Genomic DNA, 22,397 nt, shown 5'->3' with positions numbered 1-22,397 from the left:
TAACAATGTGAACTTTTACCACTGTATTTATTTAAATGAATGGAAATGTCAAAATGTGAAAGCAAAGCACTCCAGTTTATTCACATATTTTACATTCAAAGGACCAGGAGATTTCTTTAGTATTTTTTTGAAAAATAGACTACTCTTTTTTCAAAAAACTCGACACAGGAACATACTTAATGAAGCCTACCATTGCAGTGCATACAATGAAAACTTTGTGTATAAGGAAAAAAAGATAAAAACCAAAGTAGACCATTACTAAAAAAGGATTTCCTTTAATATAAATAAAATTCAGACTAGTGCTTTATTCTAACAGACAACACAACAGTGGGATTTATTAACAACTACATATTTACAGTGCCTCACTGGCAAAAATACTGGGCTTCATCTGAGATCCTAGACACTTCCTGAGAAGGCAATGTGGACAGGAAATTTCTCAGAACTTCACATAATTTAGGTGCTAAAAGGGTGAAATTAAAGCATCCTTTTCAAATAAGTCAGATGCCATGGGTGGAATGGTTGGTGCCTTGTGTTTGTGCTCTCATCTGCCAAATGTGCACTTCGGTATTCCCTTTGATTTTAGCGGTTCTGTACATACTCCTAAGGTTAAGTGCAGGATTGAGTCAAACCCAGGAGCCTCAGAGGAGACAACTGCTTGACTCAAAGATGCTATGAGAAAACTGCTGTAATTGGAATTTTACATGGTACAGAGCCACATTACCTTGAATTTAAATCTGTCTTCTGCATGGGTGATTTCCACCACTTTAATTTGATCCTACAAAGTCTGGATTCCAACTATCTATGAAGTGACAAACCTGTGAAAGCATTTTCTTCCCACAGCCTCCAAAATCATAGTGCCAGTTAAGCAGATCTCAGTCTTTTTGGCAATTAAATAAAATGAGAACCAGATCTTTTTCAAAGTATTCACAAAATAATATTTCAGTTATAAAATGACTGTCCCACCATTTTTGTATCAGATCTGACCTCAGCTCTTTAGATCTAAACAGTTCTTTAGAAGTTATAAAAATAAAGGATTGATTAATATACAAATATATATTTCAGAGTGATAAGAGAATAATATTAAACAAATTCCTTTTTTAATCTACTTTAAATTAAAAGAAATGTTTTCAAAAGTCTAGGCTGAAACAGATCTTTATCTATTGACTCTTTAATGGAACCCATTCCCTGCAGATGGTCACATGCAACTTAATGTATGAAGTTTTTCACTACAAAAGGATGGTGAATATGTTTCCACTAGCAAGGCACTTCATAAAATCTGCTGTGCCAGTTGGTTTTTGGTATCTTGCTTTCAAGAACCGCAGATATTTTTAATATTAGACACAAAACCTCAGTCATGAAGTCTTGAGATTCTTTAGAAATTTGTTTCTTTCCCTTTTCTTTATTAATATTTATTTTTCAATGGTCCAGTTTGTTTTGTATACTGTTAGTATACAGAATAATACAGATGTTCTGCACGAATGTGCATGTATGTACAAAACCAGTAATTCAGTTAAGAGATATGTTTGCTCACTGGGTCATTTCATACTTTCACAATACCATATTTTGCAGTGATATCCATAACAACACCATGTAGGTTGCTTCCTTCTTCTGCTGAGATGCTTTTGGGTGCTTTCCTTCCCTTTATCTCAAGCAGCCAAAACAGCAAGGAACATTTTTGAACAATCTATAATACTCCTCCTGAATCTGAAATAAAAATATTGAATTTCATTATGAAATAGATTTATTAATAGGTCTGTATGTCTTTGAACTCATTTTGTACCGCTCCTGTGACTAGATGTTTTAAGGTGGGGCTGATATTTACTTTAGGACAGACCACTGAAGAAAGTATCATCCCAGGCTAGTGTGGGTGAATCTTGCTGCTAATTGAAAAGACTGGAGGTTTTATTGCCCACATTGTATTATTTCATCAGGGTAACCAGTTTTACAGTTAAAAAGCCCCATTCTTCTGTGTTTAACACTTAGTTTCAAAACTGGAGAAAATATGTGAGAATGTAAAAACCAGACAGAGGTTCTGCCTCCAGTGAAGGCAGATGCTCAGCTTCAGGGCTGGGCACCTGGACAGTGCAGGGACATGAGACTGAGTCACTTCCACAGGGAATAGGACACTTACCTTTCTAGACAGCACACAAAGAAATATGAAGATGAACATCCCCTGGAATGCATTGAAGATTGTAAAAAGATAGGCAGTAACCACAGATCCCTGGACCACATGGAGGACCCCGAAAATCCAGGTAGCCCCAAGGAGGAACAGGAGAGCAAGAGCACCACGGGCACAGGATCTGGACAGGAAGAAAACATTGTGAACAACACACAGGCACATGCTGCTTGCCTTTTCCTCCACTTTGAGTGCTGAATGCTGCCTTGGAAATTTTTTCACAGCTGCAAAGGCCTGAGAAGTGCAAGTGCAGGGGCTGCTCTTCAGGGTGTGCTGTAGCACTGTAGCATGAACAAAGTCACATAATCACTTTGGAAGAGCAAAGGAGTAAAACTGGAGGGCCTTAAAACACTGGCTTCTTTAATCTTCAGATATGTTTTCTCTGGTGTACTGCAGCACCATATGATTTGATTTAAATCTACTGTTAGTGTAATTCCCCAAGGAAAAACATATGTCTGTTATGAAGCATTTCCCCACTTTTCCTCCTCCCCCCTATCTTCCTCAAAAAAATAACCCAGAAAAATGTTCAGTATGCTCTTAGGTCAGTGGGTGTACATGACATCAAAGGATTCCCATGCTGCCTCTCAGGTTCACTGCAGAGGACGGTGCCAGTTGTAAAACCAGACTCTTTTTAAAACTCTGTCTCTTAAAAAAGAAAAAAAAAGTTGTTTTTAGAACACAAGAACTCTCAAATAGTTCCTGGGTCAGCATATTGATGCCTTTAAATTGTAGGAACTGATTGGCTACGATTTTTTTTTTTCCAAGATGCTGTAGAGCCCTGCTCACAGACTTGCACAAATTACAGCATGTTGTCTTGGAAATGAAGCTACTGATTACTTTCTTATTCATTCTCAGCTCAGTCATTGCAGGACTTCCTTTGAACAGCAGACATTTTTAGCACTGTTCCCCTGAAAATGAATAATTTTCAACTTCATTAGAAACAGGCCACCACATGAAGCCATGAAAGGTGAGGAGTAAGAGAAAGTAATCAATCAAACAATTGCTAAATCCTAACTATAAATCTAGTGCAATGCATTGAAACTGCAGGAGTGTTCCTAAGCAACACAAACAGTAAGTTGTTTTCAATATTCCCTGTAGTACACTTCAGCTTTTCCTGCACAAACGGTTTTCAAGGTCCCTATAAATCAGTTTTAAAGAGAGTGAGTTGATGGAAAAATCATAGCAGCATGCAAAGTAAAGAATCTGCTCCATCCCCCCAGTGCCACAGAACCATAATGTCCTACTCCAGACTTCTCCCAAGTAACGTGAATGGCTCCCATCTCTTATCACTTGTTACTTCAAGGCAAATATTTTGGTCCCATTTCAGACATAGATTTGAATTCTGTTTTACCTTGCACTGAGGCTGTGGAAAATACTTAAGAAAAAAGGGCAATTACTTTTTTAACTTTGCCATCAGCCTTTCCCCTCTGGTTGATATCAGCCACTTCTTTTCTTTGTGCATCTTTCACACACACCCTATCATACAAGGTATGACTCAGTGGGAATAATGATTGCAAAATTTATGTCCAAATATATAGAAAGGTAATGACAGAAAAAAAAATTTCTTTTCCTACAAATTTCAGGATATTAAATTGTCACTTTTGAATCCTCATTATCATCTCTGTCTGTATTTAAACATTCAGAAAGAAGGTAGAATTTGTACTGAATAGCAAACTTACCTTATATTTTCATAACAACTGACTTCTGGCTTTAACATTGCAGTGTGTCGAAATACTTTATAAATAATCACTCCAAAAGCCAACAAATTAACCTGGGGGGAGAGAAGAAAAAAAACTTAGTTCAAACCAGGATACCTTTGAATGCCAATAACTGTTAAACATTTAAATGAAATAAGTCAGATAAAATTTCTGTGTATCTGAAATCTACAGAATCCCATGCCAGGAAGGGAAAAAACCCACCCTGTTCTGATTCACTTCTATTAAAAAAAATATATGAGCCCTGAAATAAACATTGATCAAACAGGGATGTCCCTTACCTTATCTCAACAGTATCACTACCAGCAGTCTGCAAATGTTTATTGATTTTATTGGTAAATCTCTTTGATTTCCTGCTGAGATTATTTTTCCTAAGTAGAGATGAAGGAAAGGGAAAGGGAAAGGGAAAGGGAAAGGGAAGGAAAGGAAAGGAAAGGAAAGGAAAGGAAAGGAAAGGAAAGGAAAGGAAAGGAAAGGAAAGGAAAGGAAAGGAAAGGAAAGGAAAGGAAAGGAAAGGAAAGGAAAGGAAAGGAAAATTCAGAAACTCCTAAAAAACCCTCTATCCAATGTGTTTTTATTGTACTGAATCATATTGATCTTGGAATATGCGTGTCTTTTGTTGCTAAATAACATTAATAGCCTCATATGATTTGAGGTCTTTGGCATGTGAAAACTTTCAAGTGACAGAAAAATCTTAGAGGCTTACAGAAATAATTAAAAAAATCTGGCTTTTACTGAAAGACTGCTTGCTGTATATCTTCTCTTTTATGTTTTTTTTTTTTTTTTCATAGATAAATAATTTTGGTATTTTTTTCCTTGATTTTTTACAATGGCTTTGCTTGATTTGAGTTTGAAACAAAGAAAAGCAACTAAAATAAGCAATTTTGCAAATGATCCTCTCTTGGCTTGGCTAGGCTTCACTGATCTTTCAGTTAAATTTATACTGTGTTCCTTTAAAAATGTGGTTGGTCGCCTTCTTACTTTGCAGCATTTAACATCAGAATATAATTAAAATATTAGCAAATAACAAAATTTTAGCTGTGTGTCATTCAGGTGCTATTTGTAAATCCTTAGTTGCAATCCCTTGGTCAGTTCCTGTGGGCTTCCAGATGTAGAATAAACAGAATTAATGCCTTCCCCAAGTTGTTTCTCCAGAAAGACTATGGTTTTTCCTCTGCTTCTTTTTCTTAAAAAGAAAACAACCAAAAACCCAACCCAAACTAAAAAAAGGTCTCTGAAATAAGAACAAAAAGCTGCTGGAGCACAGCACCACTCAAAAAGGAATCACTTCCATTTGTTAACACTCATAAAGTATGTCCTTTGAACATTTTTCTTGTGTCAAGAGGGGAGTATCTAATATTAAACAGTCTTTGCTATAATTAGCTGCATGCTCGTAGTTTAATGCAGCATAATATATTTACAATTTGATAAGACAGGAGATAGAGCTGATGAGCAGTTTAGGGAATTAATCCTTCATTGAACACCTTGTACTAGTGCTGATCATGAGAGCTATTGTGCAGCTCCTTATATTTAAAATTGTAATCTATGATATCTCCTAAACCAGCAATTTTTCAAAGTTAATTATGAGTCAGTCAGCAGTTGTGGATAATTATATGCAGACTTACTTTTTATCTTATATTTGTTGGTGAATCTGCATTACAGTGTATGCATAAAGTTATTTGATATATTATTCACCTAATGTACTTATTAATTTGAAAAAGGTAGCTGGAAATGTGATTGAAGTACCAGAAGTATGAAGAACACACTGCAACTTCTTTAGAAACTGCCAGAAATAGGTTCTGTGAGAAGCTGCATGGGCCAACCCCCCTTTCTCACAAAAACAGCTGCAAAACTGGCAAGGTTTTGGTTTTGCTGAGCAAGGACGGGGTGGGCAGCAGGCTCCATTTCTCCTTGTCCCAGTGGGGCTCCTTTGCACAAATACATTTGCACTGTCCGTTTCACAGGATAATAGGATTTGGCCTTCTGCATTAAAGTAATACCCATTAACTATGATCTTTTCATTCACCAACCCATTCTAATGGGAATAATCTGTACGTATCAGGGGAACAGGGGAGGTTAACACCAGCTTCTTGGAGTCAGCTGCCAGAACACAATTATTGTACAATATGTCTCAGGTAGCCTCACAGGAGGTAGTGTTACAGGGTAATGAGGGTGAACTTAACTTCTGAAACACCAGCTCGTTTCCAAGATTTATTAAAGTCTTAAGTCAGTCTTTGCCCCATTTTTAAGCACTCCATTAATAAAAAAAATCCTATAGCAATGTGAAAGCACATAGACTGGCTTTACACAATGCTTCAACCTAAGTTAGAAACCTCTGGAACTGCATCCCCCTTTGAGGGGGGATGAAATGGATAACAACAAAGTTGTAGTAACTACCCTGTGAGACAGAAATTGAGCAAAACACGAGGGAAAACAATAGCCTGAACTCATGGGTAAATCCAGGAGAAAAAAACTAGCTAATGTAAACAACGTGTCAAGTGCAGCCTTTGGAGAAAACTGGTAATCCAAAAGATATCCCAAAAGGTATCCTAAACTTAATGCATCCTGCTTCAACCTGATACTCTGCGTGTTCTTTGCCGTGAACATATCAATGGCCTCAAATGTTTCTGGGAAATGTGAAGTAGAAAGTTCATATTGGATGGCAGGACTGAGTATGAATACTAATAAATTGAACTTATTAGGACTAAAGGGGAAATAGAATTGATATCCCCAAAGAGATTTATGTGTTCCAACAAATGGAATGAGAAGTCAAATCACTTAAAATACCTAGCCAAAAGATACAAGCACTTAAGACATTTGAATTTGTACCCAAAACTGAGTTTCCAACAGGCAGAAATTGAGGTAGTAGGCTGTAGAAGTAATCTAAAATATAGATGTGCACAAGAAGTCCTGGATCCCCAAATTTTCTGTCTGAGAGAGAGGTGGTTCTGGATGAGAGCCACTGAAACATCTAAAAAGTTTTGATTGCTCCTTACAGCCAAATATTGTTTTATACTTACTTTGGTTGCAATAATGTGTTTTCATTTTTGTAATTAAACCACAGTCTTAAGATCTTGTTGAGTAAACCTTCAATGATACTATAATTAAGACTGCCTTAAGGTGACAGGCAAGGTGAGTGAGAAGGAAGAGGCAAACATAAGGCGTGCAGTCCCCGGAGAGGGAGCAGGCTGGAGCAGAGCAGGATGTGCAGGCAGCTGTGACACCGAGCCCAGGACAGGCTCTGCACAGGGCCAGCCTAGGGACAAGTTACCTGAATAATGAGCACAGTTATTCTGCAGCTTGGGGCAAACCCAGAGCGTGAGGCATTGTGGCCTGGCCGCAGTTTTATCAAGTGAATAACGATGTTACAGTGTGACAAGGAGAGTTCTGGTGCCTTTGTTTTCAGTGCTATTACATGGCTGAGCAGTCAGAGAAACTGCTTCATGTCCTGAGAGGGGCTTCTCGGCAAGTCTAATAGACTAGAGGGGAATTGCATTGATTCCAAGCCCTGAACTGAATAATTTTTTTGTATTTTATTTATTTAACAAACCACCCCAAACTGCTATTGGGCAAACAGTGCACTCAATCTTTATGATTTTACAAAGAACACCTCTGACTTTCTCCCTACCAGGGCAATTCTCTGAAGTGCTGAGCATCCTCAGCCCTGCCTCCTCTGCAATTCAGTGGGAATGATGTTTCACTCATCATTGCTCAGGTGCACTACAGGACTAATTTTAATAATTAATCTATTCCTTTTTTTAAAGTGGTTAATCAAAGTCAAGGACTGATACAGAAAAAGCCTCCACTCACAGCATCTTCAGGGAATCAAGTCTCCCTAAAGATATTTGTAAAAGTATTTTTAGCCTTCTTAAATTCTAGAAATGTTGTGGGATATTTATGAACAAATGAAAAGCTTAAAATATATTTGTGTGAAATAGACAACGAACAAGAGCAATTATTAGGATGCCCATGAAATCAGGATTCTGTAGATATGGGCAACTACATTTATGTAGCTGTATAACCCTGGATAATCTCTAAGGAGATACAAACCTGCAGGAGCTGGGTTGTATTGTACACCTGAGATGGAGTTTAAAGGAAGGATGGTAAGTGTTATATCTCTCTCTGGGACATCACATATGAAAAGGGTCAGAAGGATTTAGGGTTTTGGAGTGAATTCTGGCCCCATTAAGCTAATATGCAGAATGCCAGTTAAATAGTAAAACTCCTAAAAAAGCCTTGTCAAGGCTTTATCACTACACACCACAGAGAATGGCAGTCCCAAGACATTCACAGGAATGGATGCATGCTGTGGTAAAGAGCAGAACAGTGAACTTTTCCTGCAGCTGTTTTGGGGATCTCCATGTTACAGTTCCCATGCTCAGAACTGTGGTGTTGGTGGGTTAGGCCCAGCAGGCACACAAGGAAGAGTTCAGAGCAATCTGGAGTGGTACAACTCCTAGGATCAGATCTGACCCACAGCACTGATCTGGATAATGTCCTCTTGTAGGAGAGAAAAAGCAATTTAGAATTCAAAGAAATTTCCTTATGCTCTCCTAATCATCTGGTTAACAATAAGGAGACTTTGCCAAAGGAATTAGCCCGGGGAGCTCTGTTCAATCAATCATATGTATTTTAGTACATGGATGGGAAAAGCAGTGTATGGAGTTAACTTACCTCCATCTACATCTAGGGTAGCTCTGAAAATCTGCTTGCAGATTAGTATCCCTCCCTCTGTCTCCCTACTACCTGAGCAGGTGCTCCTGCCATGAAGGAAAGCTGGGCATGGACAGAGCAAGGTGCTGCTGCTCTGGCTGCCACTCCTGTCAGGTCTGGGACTGCCCCAGCAGAGAGCACTGAGGAATAATCTCATCTATTGTCTAAGGAAATTACCAACTTCTCTGTGGATTGCTAGTATTTTAGAAAATAAGTCATAATATAAGAATGCACATGCAGGTCCTAAAATCCTAAATGTTCCAGGCTGCTGGAGTTCTGCTAATAACACATTGCCTAGCAACAGCTATATTTAAAATAGGTCCTTAATTCCACTCTGAAATGTACCTATTTTACATACTGGAAGAGTATTGTAGTGTTCTGTCCTCAAGTAAATATGATGTTAGTGTTTCAGACTGCATGAGACTCTCCCTGTGTAGACACAGAATGGTGAATAGGATGAGCTGAACACTGAATAGGATGAGCTACACAAAATTTAATAAAACTTGCAAATAAAAATATTTGCACTCATGTTGAAGAGCTGTAATTTCTTCCATAATTAATTACAATTAAATTGTAAGACACGGAGTGAAGTGATCTATCATAATTTTGCCCCATCAAGGTAGCTGAAAGCTGTCAAATTTGACAACTAAGACATCTGTTTTCCTTCTTCCCCCCCTTCCTTTTTTAAAGCAAGCAAAAGAGCACTTGAAAGCTCAGAGGGGAATGGTCTGTCTTTCATGGTGGTAGCTCAGTTAGCACCTGGACTTCTGATGGAATTAAATGGATCAGGACAGGGCATTCAAAAAAAATTCGTCCAATACTTTTTTTCTTGAAAAATGCCAGTTCATTAGCACTAAAAGACATTTACTGTTTTAGACTGTGTTTTCACCAGGAAACGCTTCCTGACTAGGATAGCTTTTCTGAATAAAACCAGAAAGGACACTCCTGAACAATGAAAATCCCTGTGGACAGCACATTTATACAGGATGTTGGAGACATGGGGCACAGTTTTCTGTTTTACTTAATATTCAGACTCGGCTGTGACCCCTGGTTTCTCCAGCTCTGTATAGTTATTCACTGCTACTGCTGGATCTATTCCATGCCATATAAATAATTAAATATTCACCGGAGCAGAAAGACCTGGATTTCCCTCACCCCCCAGTTCCTCATCCAGGATTATCTGAAGACAGTTTTGTTTAAAAAACAAAACTGCTGCAATTGTTTAATATGAGGCAGAGGTTTTGAGACTATTTCCAATACACATTATTTATAGAATGAAAAAGGAATTAGTAATTTAATGTATGATATCTTTGTGTAAAAAGATACACCCCCAGCCTTTCAAAAGTTATTAAAACATTTCAAATACTAGCCTTTAAAGGCTCTCTAGTGTTACAAAGAAGAGACGGTATAAGAAAGAGGCAGCTTATTCTAAAGACTCAGACATACTAGTTCTGATTCAGTCTGAGCACTTTACATTCAAACTTCAAAAATGAAACCCCCAAATCATTCCCTTTTCCTTTCTTAGTCTCTGTCTCAATAATTGATGAAACCATCTATATGCTGATGTCAGATCTCACAAAAAAGAATGAGAAAATTTCTCCTGCTGCTCTCTTAGGCATATACTTGAATTTTTTACATATATCATATTGAATTTGGCTCTTTCAAAAAATGTCTGAAGTTCAGAGCAGCTGTATCTGTATCAGTCTGTACAATGACCCTCATTACAAGTGTTTGAATTAATGAGCTTGTGATGGTCTGAGTTCTGCCACGGAGAGCGATACATTTCTGTCTTTCTGGCTGGATGGCTAATGGCTGGGTAAAACGACAACGTTCAGTGGGTCATCGTTATTGCAGTCAGGGGAGAACGGAATTAAGTTATTAACAATACAACCGTTTAAGCTTCAAAATGAAAATGTATGCTATATTAATTGCATAAAATTGGACACAAGCTGGCAGTCAAACAGTCAGGGTTTGTCTCCTGACTGATTTATCTCATTACCATGTCCCCAGTGAATATATCTTCTCGAAAGCTTTAAGTATACAACAGGAGTCTTATCTGGGAGTAGGAAATGGAACAAAAACATTAATGAACCCCCTTTAGGCTGTATTTTTGGGAAATATTTTCAATTATTCAGGGGTAGAATTTTATGCTTCTAAGATTTTAATGATTTCACTTGTTTTAAAAGTTAAAACATAGCCAAATGAGTTTATTACAAAGCCTGACTCGGGGAAAAACATTTCACATAGGATTGCTTTTTATTTATGAATACTTCAAAGGTTTCTTTTACATACTTCAAGCTATAGATTTAGAGTCAAATAAGTGTTTCTTTATATTTTTAGAACACTTAAAAGAAGACGTAAATAAATAAATAACTGAGGGTTCCATGCTTTTCATCAGGGTAAAGAGCTTTGCAGACTTGTGCATTCAATGTTATTTCTTATTGGATTGCAAAACCAAACACATTATTTACTGTCAGCTCTGCAGCCAAGGGCAGGAGGGATGAACCAACAGAACTGTACCTGACCTCAGCCATAAATGTTACCCCAGCTAGATTCAGTGGTAGGACTGGGGGTCTATTTTGCTCACTGTGTAAATAATACCTAGGTTTAGCCTTCTTTTCCAAGAAGATTTTGTGAAGATGTATTGTCTTGTGGGAGTGACATAAATCAGGCTGTTTAATGAACTGATTCAAGGTGCATCAAAAAGTTCAGAATACACATTGCTCCTATCCCTATGGTTTCCTTGCAAACATGGAAACCTTTCTTAGGCTGCATCTGGAGCCTTGTGCAGGAGCCCTGCAGGAGTTTCACACAACAAAGAGGAGCAAAATAGTTGTACATCATCTTTTAGTACAACTAGCTTCAGTGACTGGATGAGCTACCAGGAAGGAGAAAGTATCAGGAGCATGACTGAGATGTGAAGTCTGTGATTTTCAGTTTTGTAGGAGTGAATATTTCTCAGAAACCTATCCATACCTTCCACAATTTGCCAAATCCTCTTGAGGATTTGGCCTTTTTTTTTTTTTTTTTCAGAACTATCTGTGATACTGCTGTGGATATGGTCACAAAAATCCCATGGTGTGATTTATTTAAAACCACAAAAACTTCTTTTAGTGTCCAGGTGAGATTTCCAAGCACAGTATTCCTGTGCAATTACTATTGTGAAGTTAAGTTCACCTCACTGATGCCTGTCAAGGATGAATCAAAGGGGCAGTAGGATAGTGGAAGAAAATGTGATTGAAGTGAGATGTCATGTGGATGAAGTCATTATGTAATTGCTAAGAAAGTCCAAAAGACATCATCAGTCTGTGCTATCTATCTAAAGCAAATTTATGTTGTCCTTGCAGTGAACAATTTAGGGTGAGCATATATGTTTATAGTAATTGTGCTTAGAAAAAGGCATATAACAGAACCACCAAAATGATATTAAAAAATTATAAAACCCTAAAATACAAAACAACAAAACCAACCCATTTCAGTCAATTGTGTGGCTTTCCTGAAAAAAAAAAATCCACAAAAGCTGATTATACACGGATCCATTAAAAGAGTGGACACAGTATGTCTTTCTAGAACTGAAGGAGGATGTGTGAGACATTAATCTGCGCTGAGCTGTGGAACATCTCTGGAAATCTGCAGCCAGCTGGCACATGCAGGTGCTCTTCTCTCCCTTGACATCCACCTGTGCTCCCTCCCCTGCTGTGTCTGCTTGGTTCACTCTGGGTGACAGAGGACACGCTTGAGTTTCAACTCTAGTGTCCTTCCAGTGACTGCAAGGGAGAACTTCATATAGTTTTTTCTTACAGAACTACTAAGTTGAATTTTTAAAAAACAAACTTTTGTTTGGAACATCCTTCAAGGACCCTTCAGCCTTCTGTGATGAATTTGTTACTATGCAATAACACAGGATCAAGTAATTTTTCTAATTACTTTAATATAACTGATGGACACACCCTCTTTTTTCTAAGTATTTCCAGAAACCATAGAATTGGGGATTTAATGGCAGAGAGCAGGAAGATAAAACCTTGATTCATGTGAAAGCTCTGGTCTTGCTGAAAAATTGCATCCATTGGGTTTGGCAATACAGGAACTATGTCTTGGAGATTGAAGCTGATCCTGTCCACTGAACAGGGCAAGTATTTTCTGACTCAGTTATTATTTAGCACAGCAGGTATTGTTGCTGAACAGCACTGTGCTTTAAACAAATCTGTTTCAAGCAAAGTTACAGACTCGGTCTTTAATGCCACTATATAATTAATTCTTTCCACTTTATCCACAATGGCATAAGAAATGCCATGGAGACACCTTTAACTGAAGCCACTGAGAGGCTAATGAAAAGGGGACTATTACTCTTTAAAAAAGAATAATAAAGGCATTGCTAGTCCCAGTAGGAATTTATTTCCACTAAAAAGGCAGACTGAGAAATAACAGTAGATATAAAAAGATGTTTAAAATTGCTATTTTCTGAAAAACCTACAATAAACAGTAGAGTATATATATTACATCTATCTAAGAAACATAACTACATTTATCACAAAAGAACCCGTAGCATTTTTCAGAGCATAAATATTCACTGAAAAATATGAGATGGCACTATGTTTTATTGTGGTGGAAGTCAGAGGTCAAGCAACATTTTTGATAATAATTCTTAGAATATCAAGAAATGTCAGGAACACTGATTGTGCAATGTTTCACTGAAAAACAGGGATAATAAGGTGAGGAAGTCCAAAGAGGCACTGGATTTGACATCACTGTGATGTGACTCAACTCAGAGGGGCTGCTTTTATTTTTCTTTTCATTTTTATTTTTAAATGGTAACAATGGTCTATCAGACCGTTTTTTATTGAAGCTTGGGTAATACCTTAGATTCTTTGAATATTTATTTTTTATAAGAAATATGTTCAGTTTGAATGGTCTAGATTAAGTACATGAAATTTGTGAGTATATGAGAAAACAACACAGTAATGGATTTGCCAGGAATTCTTCTGCATTGATTGCAGCAGTATTACTAATCCTGAATCAACCTAAATGTACAGAACTGAATAAGTATTAGAGCTGTCCATTAAGATTTGATAAATGTACTAATCCATTAATTTTACCTTTTTTTGTTGAATAAATTATTTGACAAATAATGGTAAAATTCATCAAATAAATTATCTGATGAATGTATTTTTTAAGTAATCGACTAGCTCTAATGAATATGCAGGCAGTTCCTTAATGAAAAGCATTACTCTACTGTTAGCCTGCTTTCATCACTCATATGTCACTTTTTTTCATTTTGCAACTGCAATCTGTATATTTTATTCATTTACCCATTCATTTATACAATAAAGGTTCAAACCAGTATGGTTAATCAATCACTGAAGTTCTTGGAATATTTTTGCTTTACAGTTGATTATTCATTACATTTATTAAAAAAGAGCTTGGATTTTCTGGGGACACCACTCCCAAGAATTATTCTTGGCTTGTATGTTCTAAGCCAAGTGCACAAGAATGCTCTGAAAATTGCAGGGTTCATGTATAAGCCATTTTTATAGTTGTAAACACTACAATTACCAATTGTTTCAAGAAACTGGAACTTGAAGCCAAGCCAGACACCTTCAAAGTCCCTAAAAACACTCATTAGAGGAGTAAAACAAGGAATAGCGTGCAGGAGCTACCTCCTCACTGCACAGCACTGGGATGTTTGGATAAAAGCCACAGAGACGATTATTTGGATGATGTTCAATTTTGGAAATGTTCCAACCTCAAAGAGCAAGTCTGTACTTTTTATTACAGAGGTGATCTCAACAAATGATAGTGATAGATTTATACTGTCAAATGGCAAATTGTACCTATTAATGTTACAACACGTCACACTTCTGAGTCCTGGTTCCTCACAGAGGTGTGCCAATTTATTGTGACAGTGACAGTAGGTACAACAGTCAAGTCTGCATGACTCTGTCGATACTGTAAAGGTACAAATCATGTTTTCATGGGTGACTTTGAACTTGCTGCACAAAGCTCAGCTGAACAGATTTGATGGGAGAACATTGTGGGAGACAGGTATATTAGAAGGGTTGGCTAGAGCTGCACTTGGAAGAGCACTGATTCTTTTCCAAATTTTCCTTTTAATGTCTCATAGACTTTCATAACTACAGTGTTAATAGCCCTTGGCCAACCCTTCCAGACATCATTTCTACTCCCAAATGGATAACTAATATATAGCTGAACCTCAAAATAGGTACAAGTGGAAGGACTTATGCTGTGTCTATAGAGTTTAAAATATAAAGTTTCCAAAACCAGCAGGGGTGCAGAATAAAGCACTTGCATAGATCTACTCCCACTCCAAAAGCTATGATGCCAGAGTGGGGAAAGTCAAGTTGAAATCCTCCAAAATGGGAAGGAGTTTGTTGATGACAGATATTACATGTTAATCAAAACTGCAGCCACATCACCCTGGCGACAAATAGTAATTTCCATTCCATACACACTTATTATAGGGAGATTATTACTGTAAGAGTGTATTACAACAGAAAAGAAAGTCTTCTAGGGCTTCTTTTTATTTTCTGGGTTTTTTCCTCCCCTTTGTTCATACCTTTTATCTCTGGGGCTTATATTTGTCTTTGCCTCAATCAGTCTCTGGCTGCCATGTGTATGAATGTTTGTCCCTTAAAGCTTGAGATAAACTTATATTTCTATTAAAAAGTTTAAATACTTGTTATAAATAATTTCTCCTTACTTGTATGCTTTGATCTAATCTACTGCATAGTTTTAGTTAAAATGGTTGTGGTTCTAAAGATTACAAATATTAGGAGGAAGGAACAAGTTGTAGAAATTATCTTCAGTTTGCAGCTTGTTTTTTAAAGGTTTAAAATGCTCTTTCTTTGCTAAGTCCATCTAAAGAGTTTCTGACCCACTTCTTTTTATGTACAGTCACCAATCTAATAATAATAATAATAATTTTTAGATGGGATCGATAGGGCCATTGCTTTGCACTTAAGACTTCTAATAGAACCTTAGTATTAATAAGCAAGCACCTTCAGAAGTAGTGTTTCTGCTTAGGCAATCAGAGGAAAACTTAATTTGTACTCCCGATAAACACTTGAGCTCCCTATGCTTCATTATTACTACAGATTTACAGCCCAAGGACGTGTTTGAGACTATGTGCCCTGAGACAGATAACCCAGTGGCCCAGGAGTGGTTCTGTTCATAATTTACATGCTGTCTCAGAAACGTATTACAGTATAATCCAAACCACAAATCTCCTGGGTCCCACTCACAGAATGGAAACCACCATTTGGGTACATGGGCATTTGTCCTGACAATGATTTTAATGGTTTTGTGCAAGAATTTTGTGGTGAGTAGCCCTCCAGAGAATTGGTATCCATGGTCTCCTAACTATCTTGGAAAACCTGCAAATTCAATACTATTAGTAGATGAAATTTAGGATTAAAGGTGAACTTGAAGCTGCCAGATTTTTCAGCTTTGAATATGATGGTTACAATGCCCTATCTGGTTATCCAAGAACAAAGTGATATTTTCTTGTCAGAGTTCTTAATTAATATTTTTTAATTATTTCTCTTTAATTAGCTGTGGGCAGAATGGAAACATTGGGAAATGACTGACTCCTATAATTAAAAGGACTGCCTGAGTGGCACTACTTTGGAAAGAGTAATCATTTTCATGTTGCAGCCCATGCAGTGTTCTCAACAGGAAGGCTGGACAATGGAAACAGAATTACTACCAACAATGTGCTTTCCATGGAGAAGACATCTGACACCAACTTTATCTTCTAGTGTCAGTGCCTGTTTTCATAGGTTTTTCCATATTTTTCATTACTACTTGGATAGAGCATGAGCAAAACACCGAGGTCCCTACACCCTTAGAAAATATCCCTCTTGAAGTTGAGGCTTCATTTTGCTATCACTCCATCAAAACAAGCTGTCAAAACCCTCAAAAAAAAAAACCCTGGAGCAGCTGAAGCACCTTGCTGAAAGCAGATTACCTTTTCCCCCATGGCCTAGGAGCACATTGTTGTGAAGAGACACAAAATGAAAGTATGGGAATACTGTGGAAAAAAAATAATGCACAAAATACTTCTATAACACACAAGAAGTGGCTGAACAACCAACAACCAACAGCAGGGCTCTCTGCTGTTCAGCCACAGGTCTTAGGCAAAGGAGTGAGAGGAAAAGAAACTGTCTGGCTGCTCTCCTCATCCATAGGAGGGCTGCACTGGCATACACGCCTGGATCAGCTTCTAACACCTCCCTTTTTCCTTTTAATTTGCAGGGATTGCTGGAAGATCTGGAGTGCTCAAAGAATGTCTACAGGCCTCAGAGTCCAGCTTGCAGGATTTACTTCTGCAGCCAGCCAGATTTACAGCAAAGCCACTGCAGACCTGCTCTGCCTCTGTGCTGTGTACCTGAGATCCCCAGTGGGCACAGCTCAGCTGGAGCTGAAAACAAGGTTACAGATGCCTACACTTGGGGCATTTTTGTATGTTTTGATAATGTGATTTTTGTGTGCTAACTGTACAGAGATGCATCACTGTGCATAAATCTTTACTTGAAGGCAGATGAGGAACAGCAATGAGAGAAATAACAACAAAATCCCAGCCCTGCTGCCTCCATGGAAAAAAAGATAAGGTCCAAAGAGGAAATAGGAAATTGTAAACTTAAGAACTGTAAGAATTTCCTAGTAAAGGATGATGTCTTGCCATAATTTTATTCCATCTTAGTAACCTGCTGGACAATAGGGCTATCTTACTCAGAAGCACTGACCCAAGGCAGGTCACAGTGCTTTGCCTCTCAAAATCTGTGGTGCTCACCAGAAGGGTGAGATGGGGAGGCATAACCGTGCAGTTTTATCTGGCAGGTTGTTTCCAGTTGTACCTGATATGCAGTGGGAATTTGGAGTGAAATTTGACCAGAATTATTCCTGATACTTTATTAAGCTTTGAAATGGATGATGCCTTGAAATAAAACTGTTTCACTACCAAGTTATATGTGTTAGGATCTTCCACTTCTTTTTTTAACAAATCCTCACAAATAGCTTAAAAAGCAACACAGCTGTAACTGACTTGACCATAGGTGTTGTGAGGCCTCACTATTGCACCTTCTCCTTCTGTTAGCTCAGCTATCACTGTCAACACAGTCATACAGAATAAAGCCCCATTACAGCTAGAATGGCTCCTTAAACTTATAGCACTTAGAAATGCTCCCGAGACACCAAAAGCATCTCGATTCAGAATTGAACATGTAATACCTGCCAAATTTGCAGGTTTGAAACCACTTCCAATAGGAATTAAAAAGGCCCTCTTCAAAGCTGAAATAGGGCTATCAATACTTGACTTGTCTGCCCATGTGAAATAGCAGGTTCTTTTCTCTGACGTTGCAATTTAGTTTAAAATGGCTTTGATGATGACAGGGTACATGCGAATGATAAAACCACAAAGATGACAGTCTAATCTTACAAAGATGACCGATCACTGATAAGAGATTAAGTCACACAACATTTGAAAAACCAGATTATCTCTCTGCTAGGATGGTGTCTGTGTAACACCTCCTGCTGAGCCATGCTGAGATGCCAGTGACATACAAAGATGCTTCTCTGTAAAAACCAGAAATGCTCCACAGAATTTCACAAACCATTGGGATAAAAGAAAGAGAGTAAGGAAAAACTCCTCTGATATTATATTGGACTTTTTTGTCAAACATTCATTTTTCAGACTAGTAAAGTATTTAGATGTACAGCATATAAATAATTTAGAGGTACTATAAAAAGGTCTAAATTAGTCAATTCTGCCCTATAATTAGCACTCACAGCTATGCTGGCAGTGGGTGGGTGATTATTAAACACCTTTTATTATTGGCTTTATGTACTACAATAAAAATTAAAATTATACTTACAAGAATTATTAGACATGCTGGTCCTATAAAACTCCATATAAAGTTATTCTTAGTGCTGAGCCAACATCTGAAAATTAAACAGCAGAAAATGTCTTGAAATGTGCTTTCTGATTACTGTCTCTGTCTGTACAACGATCTGGACACAGGAACAGTGACTTACACTTCTGTGGTGCCATAGTACTTGTATCCCAGTGCAGCAGAGATTCCAACGACCACGGCTGGACTGACATAGCCAAAGACATAGAAATTCTTGTGCAAGAAACCCTTGTTGTAGATCACTCCCACAACTATTAGGTAGAGGTGAATACCTTCAATGCACATCCATGCAAAAGCAGCTAGAAGGAAATAATGGAGTAGTCCAGCAGTAATTGAACAGAAGAGCTAGAAATTCAATCAGAGAAAGCAGGAGTCATAGTCTTATTAACAGGCTTTTTTCAATATATATTATAATATAACAGTACATGCACAGCAACTGAGTGACCCAAAGTGGGGATTCAGCCCAGCTGTAATGCTGGTTAACAAGAACATGGCCTACACCCATTTGTACATTTTCTCATTAGCGTTTTCTGCGGCAAATGGTAAAACAAAGAGACTACCTAAAATAAAGAGACTACCTTCAACTTTCCAAATTAGGGTTTGTCTTCCCAAAAAAAAACTGTATAAATGGTTTGGCTAGGTTGATCTTATTGTTATAGCTGAGTAGTCTATATGCTTGATCTAGAGAAAGTTAATTTTTATTATTTTGATAACATTGTAATTAGACACCACAAGGAATTATTTCTGAAATAACTTTTGTTATACAAAGTGTTTGTAAAATTGTATTTTTCAATCCATCAGTACTGGAGTGCTACCTCAGGGATAGCAGCTCATATTTTTTCAAGTGATTTTAAATCCTATTCAGCTACTTATAGTAGCATATTTTGATAATTTATGCATGATTTCATTTCTTAAAACTAATCTGAAATGCAAAAATCAACACCCTAACTTTCTGAAAAGCAAAAGGGACAGGTCAAGACATCAAATGTGGTCCTCCAGCTAACAGTTTAATATCTCAGATGTCAGCTTAGGATTGCAGCTCTGGCCTGATTTTAGAGAAAACTCAACCTGGGGGCCATCCATTCACTTAGGATGCTTTATACAGCATCCTAAGTGAAGTGAAAATGCTAAACACATTGAGATCACAGTCTCAGTAAAGGTGACAAATTTTAAATGAAACCCATGGAGCAAAGTCAATACACACCAGCTCAGATGAAGCCCTTGCTTCTTTAAATGACCATTTTGTATTTCCTGTTACTGTTCTGGCAAGCCAGGGTCACTGTTGTAGGTAGGAAGTGTGGGGAGTACAAGGAAGATCATATCTTATACTGTATATTTATTTTGCAATACAAAATCAAGGCACAAGTGAAAACTACCCACCTTATTGTTGTTCATATTAATTCCAATCAGAAAAATAAGTTCTGCCAGGAAAAGGCTGCAGCAGAGGTTTTTGTGAATTGTCGTTCTAGTGCTTTGAATTTCACTGAAGAACCAGAAGGTGAAAATGCACATGGAGAGGCAAATCAACGAAATAATTATTCCTAGCTGAGTGATTCTTGTAAGAATGCTATAATTTGTAACACCCTGGGGGAAAATTATAATATAGTATTTAAAAGAACAGCTTTGTAACGTCTCAAGAAAGACCTCATTCTATAATACAGTTCTTTTCTTCTTTTCTACAAATATTAATCAAAACTGTTTGTAGAGTTTCACTGGAAATGTACACTTTGGATAATCTAAAAAGTATTGGGTTTTTGTGAGACAGATATAATTCTAGGGGAAATTAGTAATAAACTGTATATATTCCTGCTCTTGCATTTTCTGATATTTCTTAACAAAACTTTTTATTAACATCAGTATCTCCTAATAAGATTTTCAAAAAAGATTTTTCATTTCAGTGAATGACAAATACACTGGCAGTAGGACATCTATTAATATGACACAAATATTTTCTAATATAAAAGGACTTATCACAGCACTGACTTAGATAAGCAAAACTGAATAACTGTCTCACTGAATTTGCAACATGATCAAAACAAGACTCTGAAATAACAATCACTTCAAGCAAATGCTATTCCAGATATTTAACATGAACTTTCTCCAGAGAAACACAAGATACTTCGATACCAGACGTGAATATTTTCTGTATAAGAATACAATTTCTTTTGCTGTTTGCTATTTGAACAAAGAAACTCTGAAATACATGACTGTACATCAGCAAAAGGATAGCATTCAGCTGACCATAAAATGTATCTAAGTATTTTTTTTACTAAATAAAGGATGAGAGATTCTTCACTTCCCAGCCTTTCTTTTCAAAATAACTATATAGGTACCTGCAAAGGTTTTAAATTTGAACTGAAGTCTTAGGATGCTATTTAGCAACCAGGAAACAGCCTCTATCAGCATGAAATTCACAGTGTGAGAGAACTGTCTCAATACAGTATATTCATGCTAATATTCTGCTTGCTGTCAGTTCTGATACCTTATAAAGCTGCCTCCTGAGGCAGGACCTGAGCTCCTGCAGATCCCCACTGAGATCCTGGAAATCTATGGGGCTTCTTAATATAAGAAGGGCATAAATTGAATGGCCATTCTCCCAGTTTTGTGCTGGTCGTGAGTGTCCATGTTTAATAGTCATAAACTTCAGATTGATTATGCTGCTGCTAACTCTCCAGAGAGAATTTAAAGCAGATTTTTAGATGCCAAGGTTAGACAAATGGGTGGCAAAGTTTTGAGAGACAGAAATCTGGGGCCATATGGTTACTGACCACCAATGAATGGCAGATAAATCCCACAGCAGTATTAAAGTGAGATGTAAAATGAAATGCAATGCTCCAAAAATAAGCACAACAGACTGTGTTTCTGGAACAACATACTTTGCTGCATCACTGCTCTGTAATACTGCAGAAAGGACATAAGGAAATTCAAACACATATGGGAGGAATTTTGTTTGCTTTGTGCACAATAAATTGTGTGTTTGCTGAACAAAACCGAGACACAACCTAAGGGGGGTGGGGGTGACTATGCAGGTTACACTAAAATAAAAACATAAGGAATGAAAAGAGAAGAAAGTATCAGGTAAAACACTAAACTAAAATAGCACTTACAACGGAGCCACCTGAGGACATCAAAACAGCAAAATGAGTCAGATGATTACATTTGCATGAGATATGAGTGGAGTTGGAATGTGTCAGCTCACAGCCTTCTGTAGCCCAGTTGCCATTCATTGTGTCTGAGTAGTTCCAAAATGCACATTTAATGTCTTTATCTGCAGTCTGGAACAGAAACAAGATGTTCTGCTGATGGCAAAAGGCAGGATATTTCCCATCAAGAGACCTTTCTTACGCTAGACCGCACAATTCATTAAAAAATGCTTGTTATCATAGGAAGGTTGGGAAACAAAAAACACATTCTGCAAGGCCTATTCCAAGCAATTAAAACATGGCTGTGGATGGAAGCAATTTATTCACACAGCTAAAACCCCACCAAACATGTAGTCTAATCAGATTACTGAACCCTGCTGGCACCTGCAAATATGTTGGAATTTCTACCTATTGAAAACATTGTTATATATATGCTTGCACCTGCTGAACATGGAGTAGACTCCAAGGTTACAGCCACATTGCTTTTCCATTCCAAATGAGCAGTTCAAAAACTGAGACTTATTCCATGCATTTTACAAAGCAATCTGGGATAAAGCCAGGGTCATATCACACCTGCTATATCACCTGCTACACAACAATGATGAGTAAGACCATTAGTATCATTTAGTACAGTTAGTGCTTACTAAATCCAGTCAAAGACTAAGTCTCCCCTGTAATATAGGCTTTATAAATATATGCAAATTTATATAAAGGTGATTTCTAA

General features: G+C 37.4%; 1 protein-coding gene across 5 annotated transcripts in view; it reads right to left on the bottom strand.

Annotated features, from left to right (window-relative positions):
* Positions 1-22,397, bottom strand: part of ADGRL4 (adhesion G protein-coupled receptor L4) — a 127,313-nt gene continuing 104,916 nt past the window's right edge. For all 5 annotated transcript variants that reach the window (XM_064428525.1, XM_064428522.1, XM_064428524.1 and 2 more), the window contains 7 exons: positions 21,638-21,805; positions 19,911-20,114; positions 18,655-18,875; positions 18,495-18,561; positions 3,856-3,947; positions 2,132-2,300; positions 1-1,704 (listed from right to left, as the gene is read on the bottom strand). In XM_064428525.1, coding sequence (XP_064284595.1) covers positions 1,642-1,704; positions 2,132-2,300; positions 3,856-3,947; positions 18,495-18,561; positions 18,655-18,875; positions 19,911-20,114; positions 21,638-21,805 — 984 coding nt within the window. In that variant the 3' untranslated portion in view covers positions 1-1,641. The remainder of the gene's footprint in view (positions 1,705-2,131; positions 2,301-3,855; positions 3,948-18,494; positions 18,562-18,654; positions 18,876-19,910; positions 20,115-21,637; positions 21,806-22,397) is intronic.

Source organism: Passer domesticus, chromosome 7 (genome assembly GCF_036417665.1).
Source record: "Passer domesticus isolate bPasDom1 chromosome 7, bPasDom1.hap1, whole genome shotgun sequence".
NCBI lineage: Eukaryota > Metazoa > Chordata > Aves > Passeriformes > Passeridae > Passer > Passer domesticus.
The sequence above is the reverse complement of the archived record's forward strand: the minus strand, read 5'-3'. Positions and strand labels throughout refer to the sequence as shown.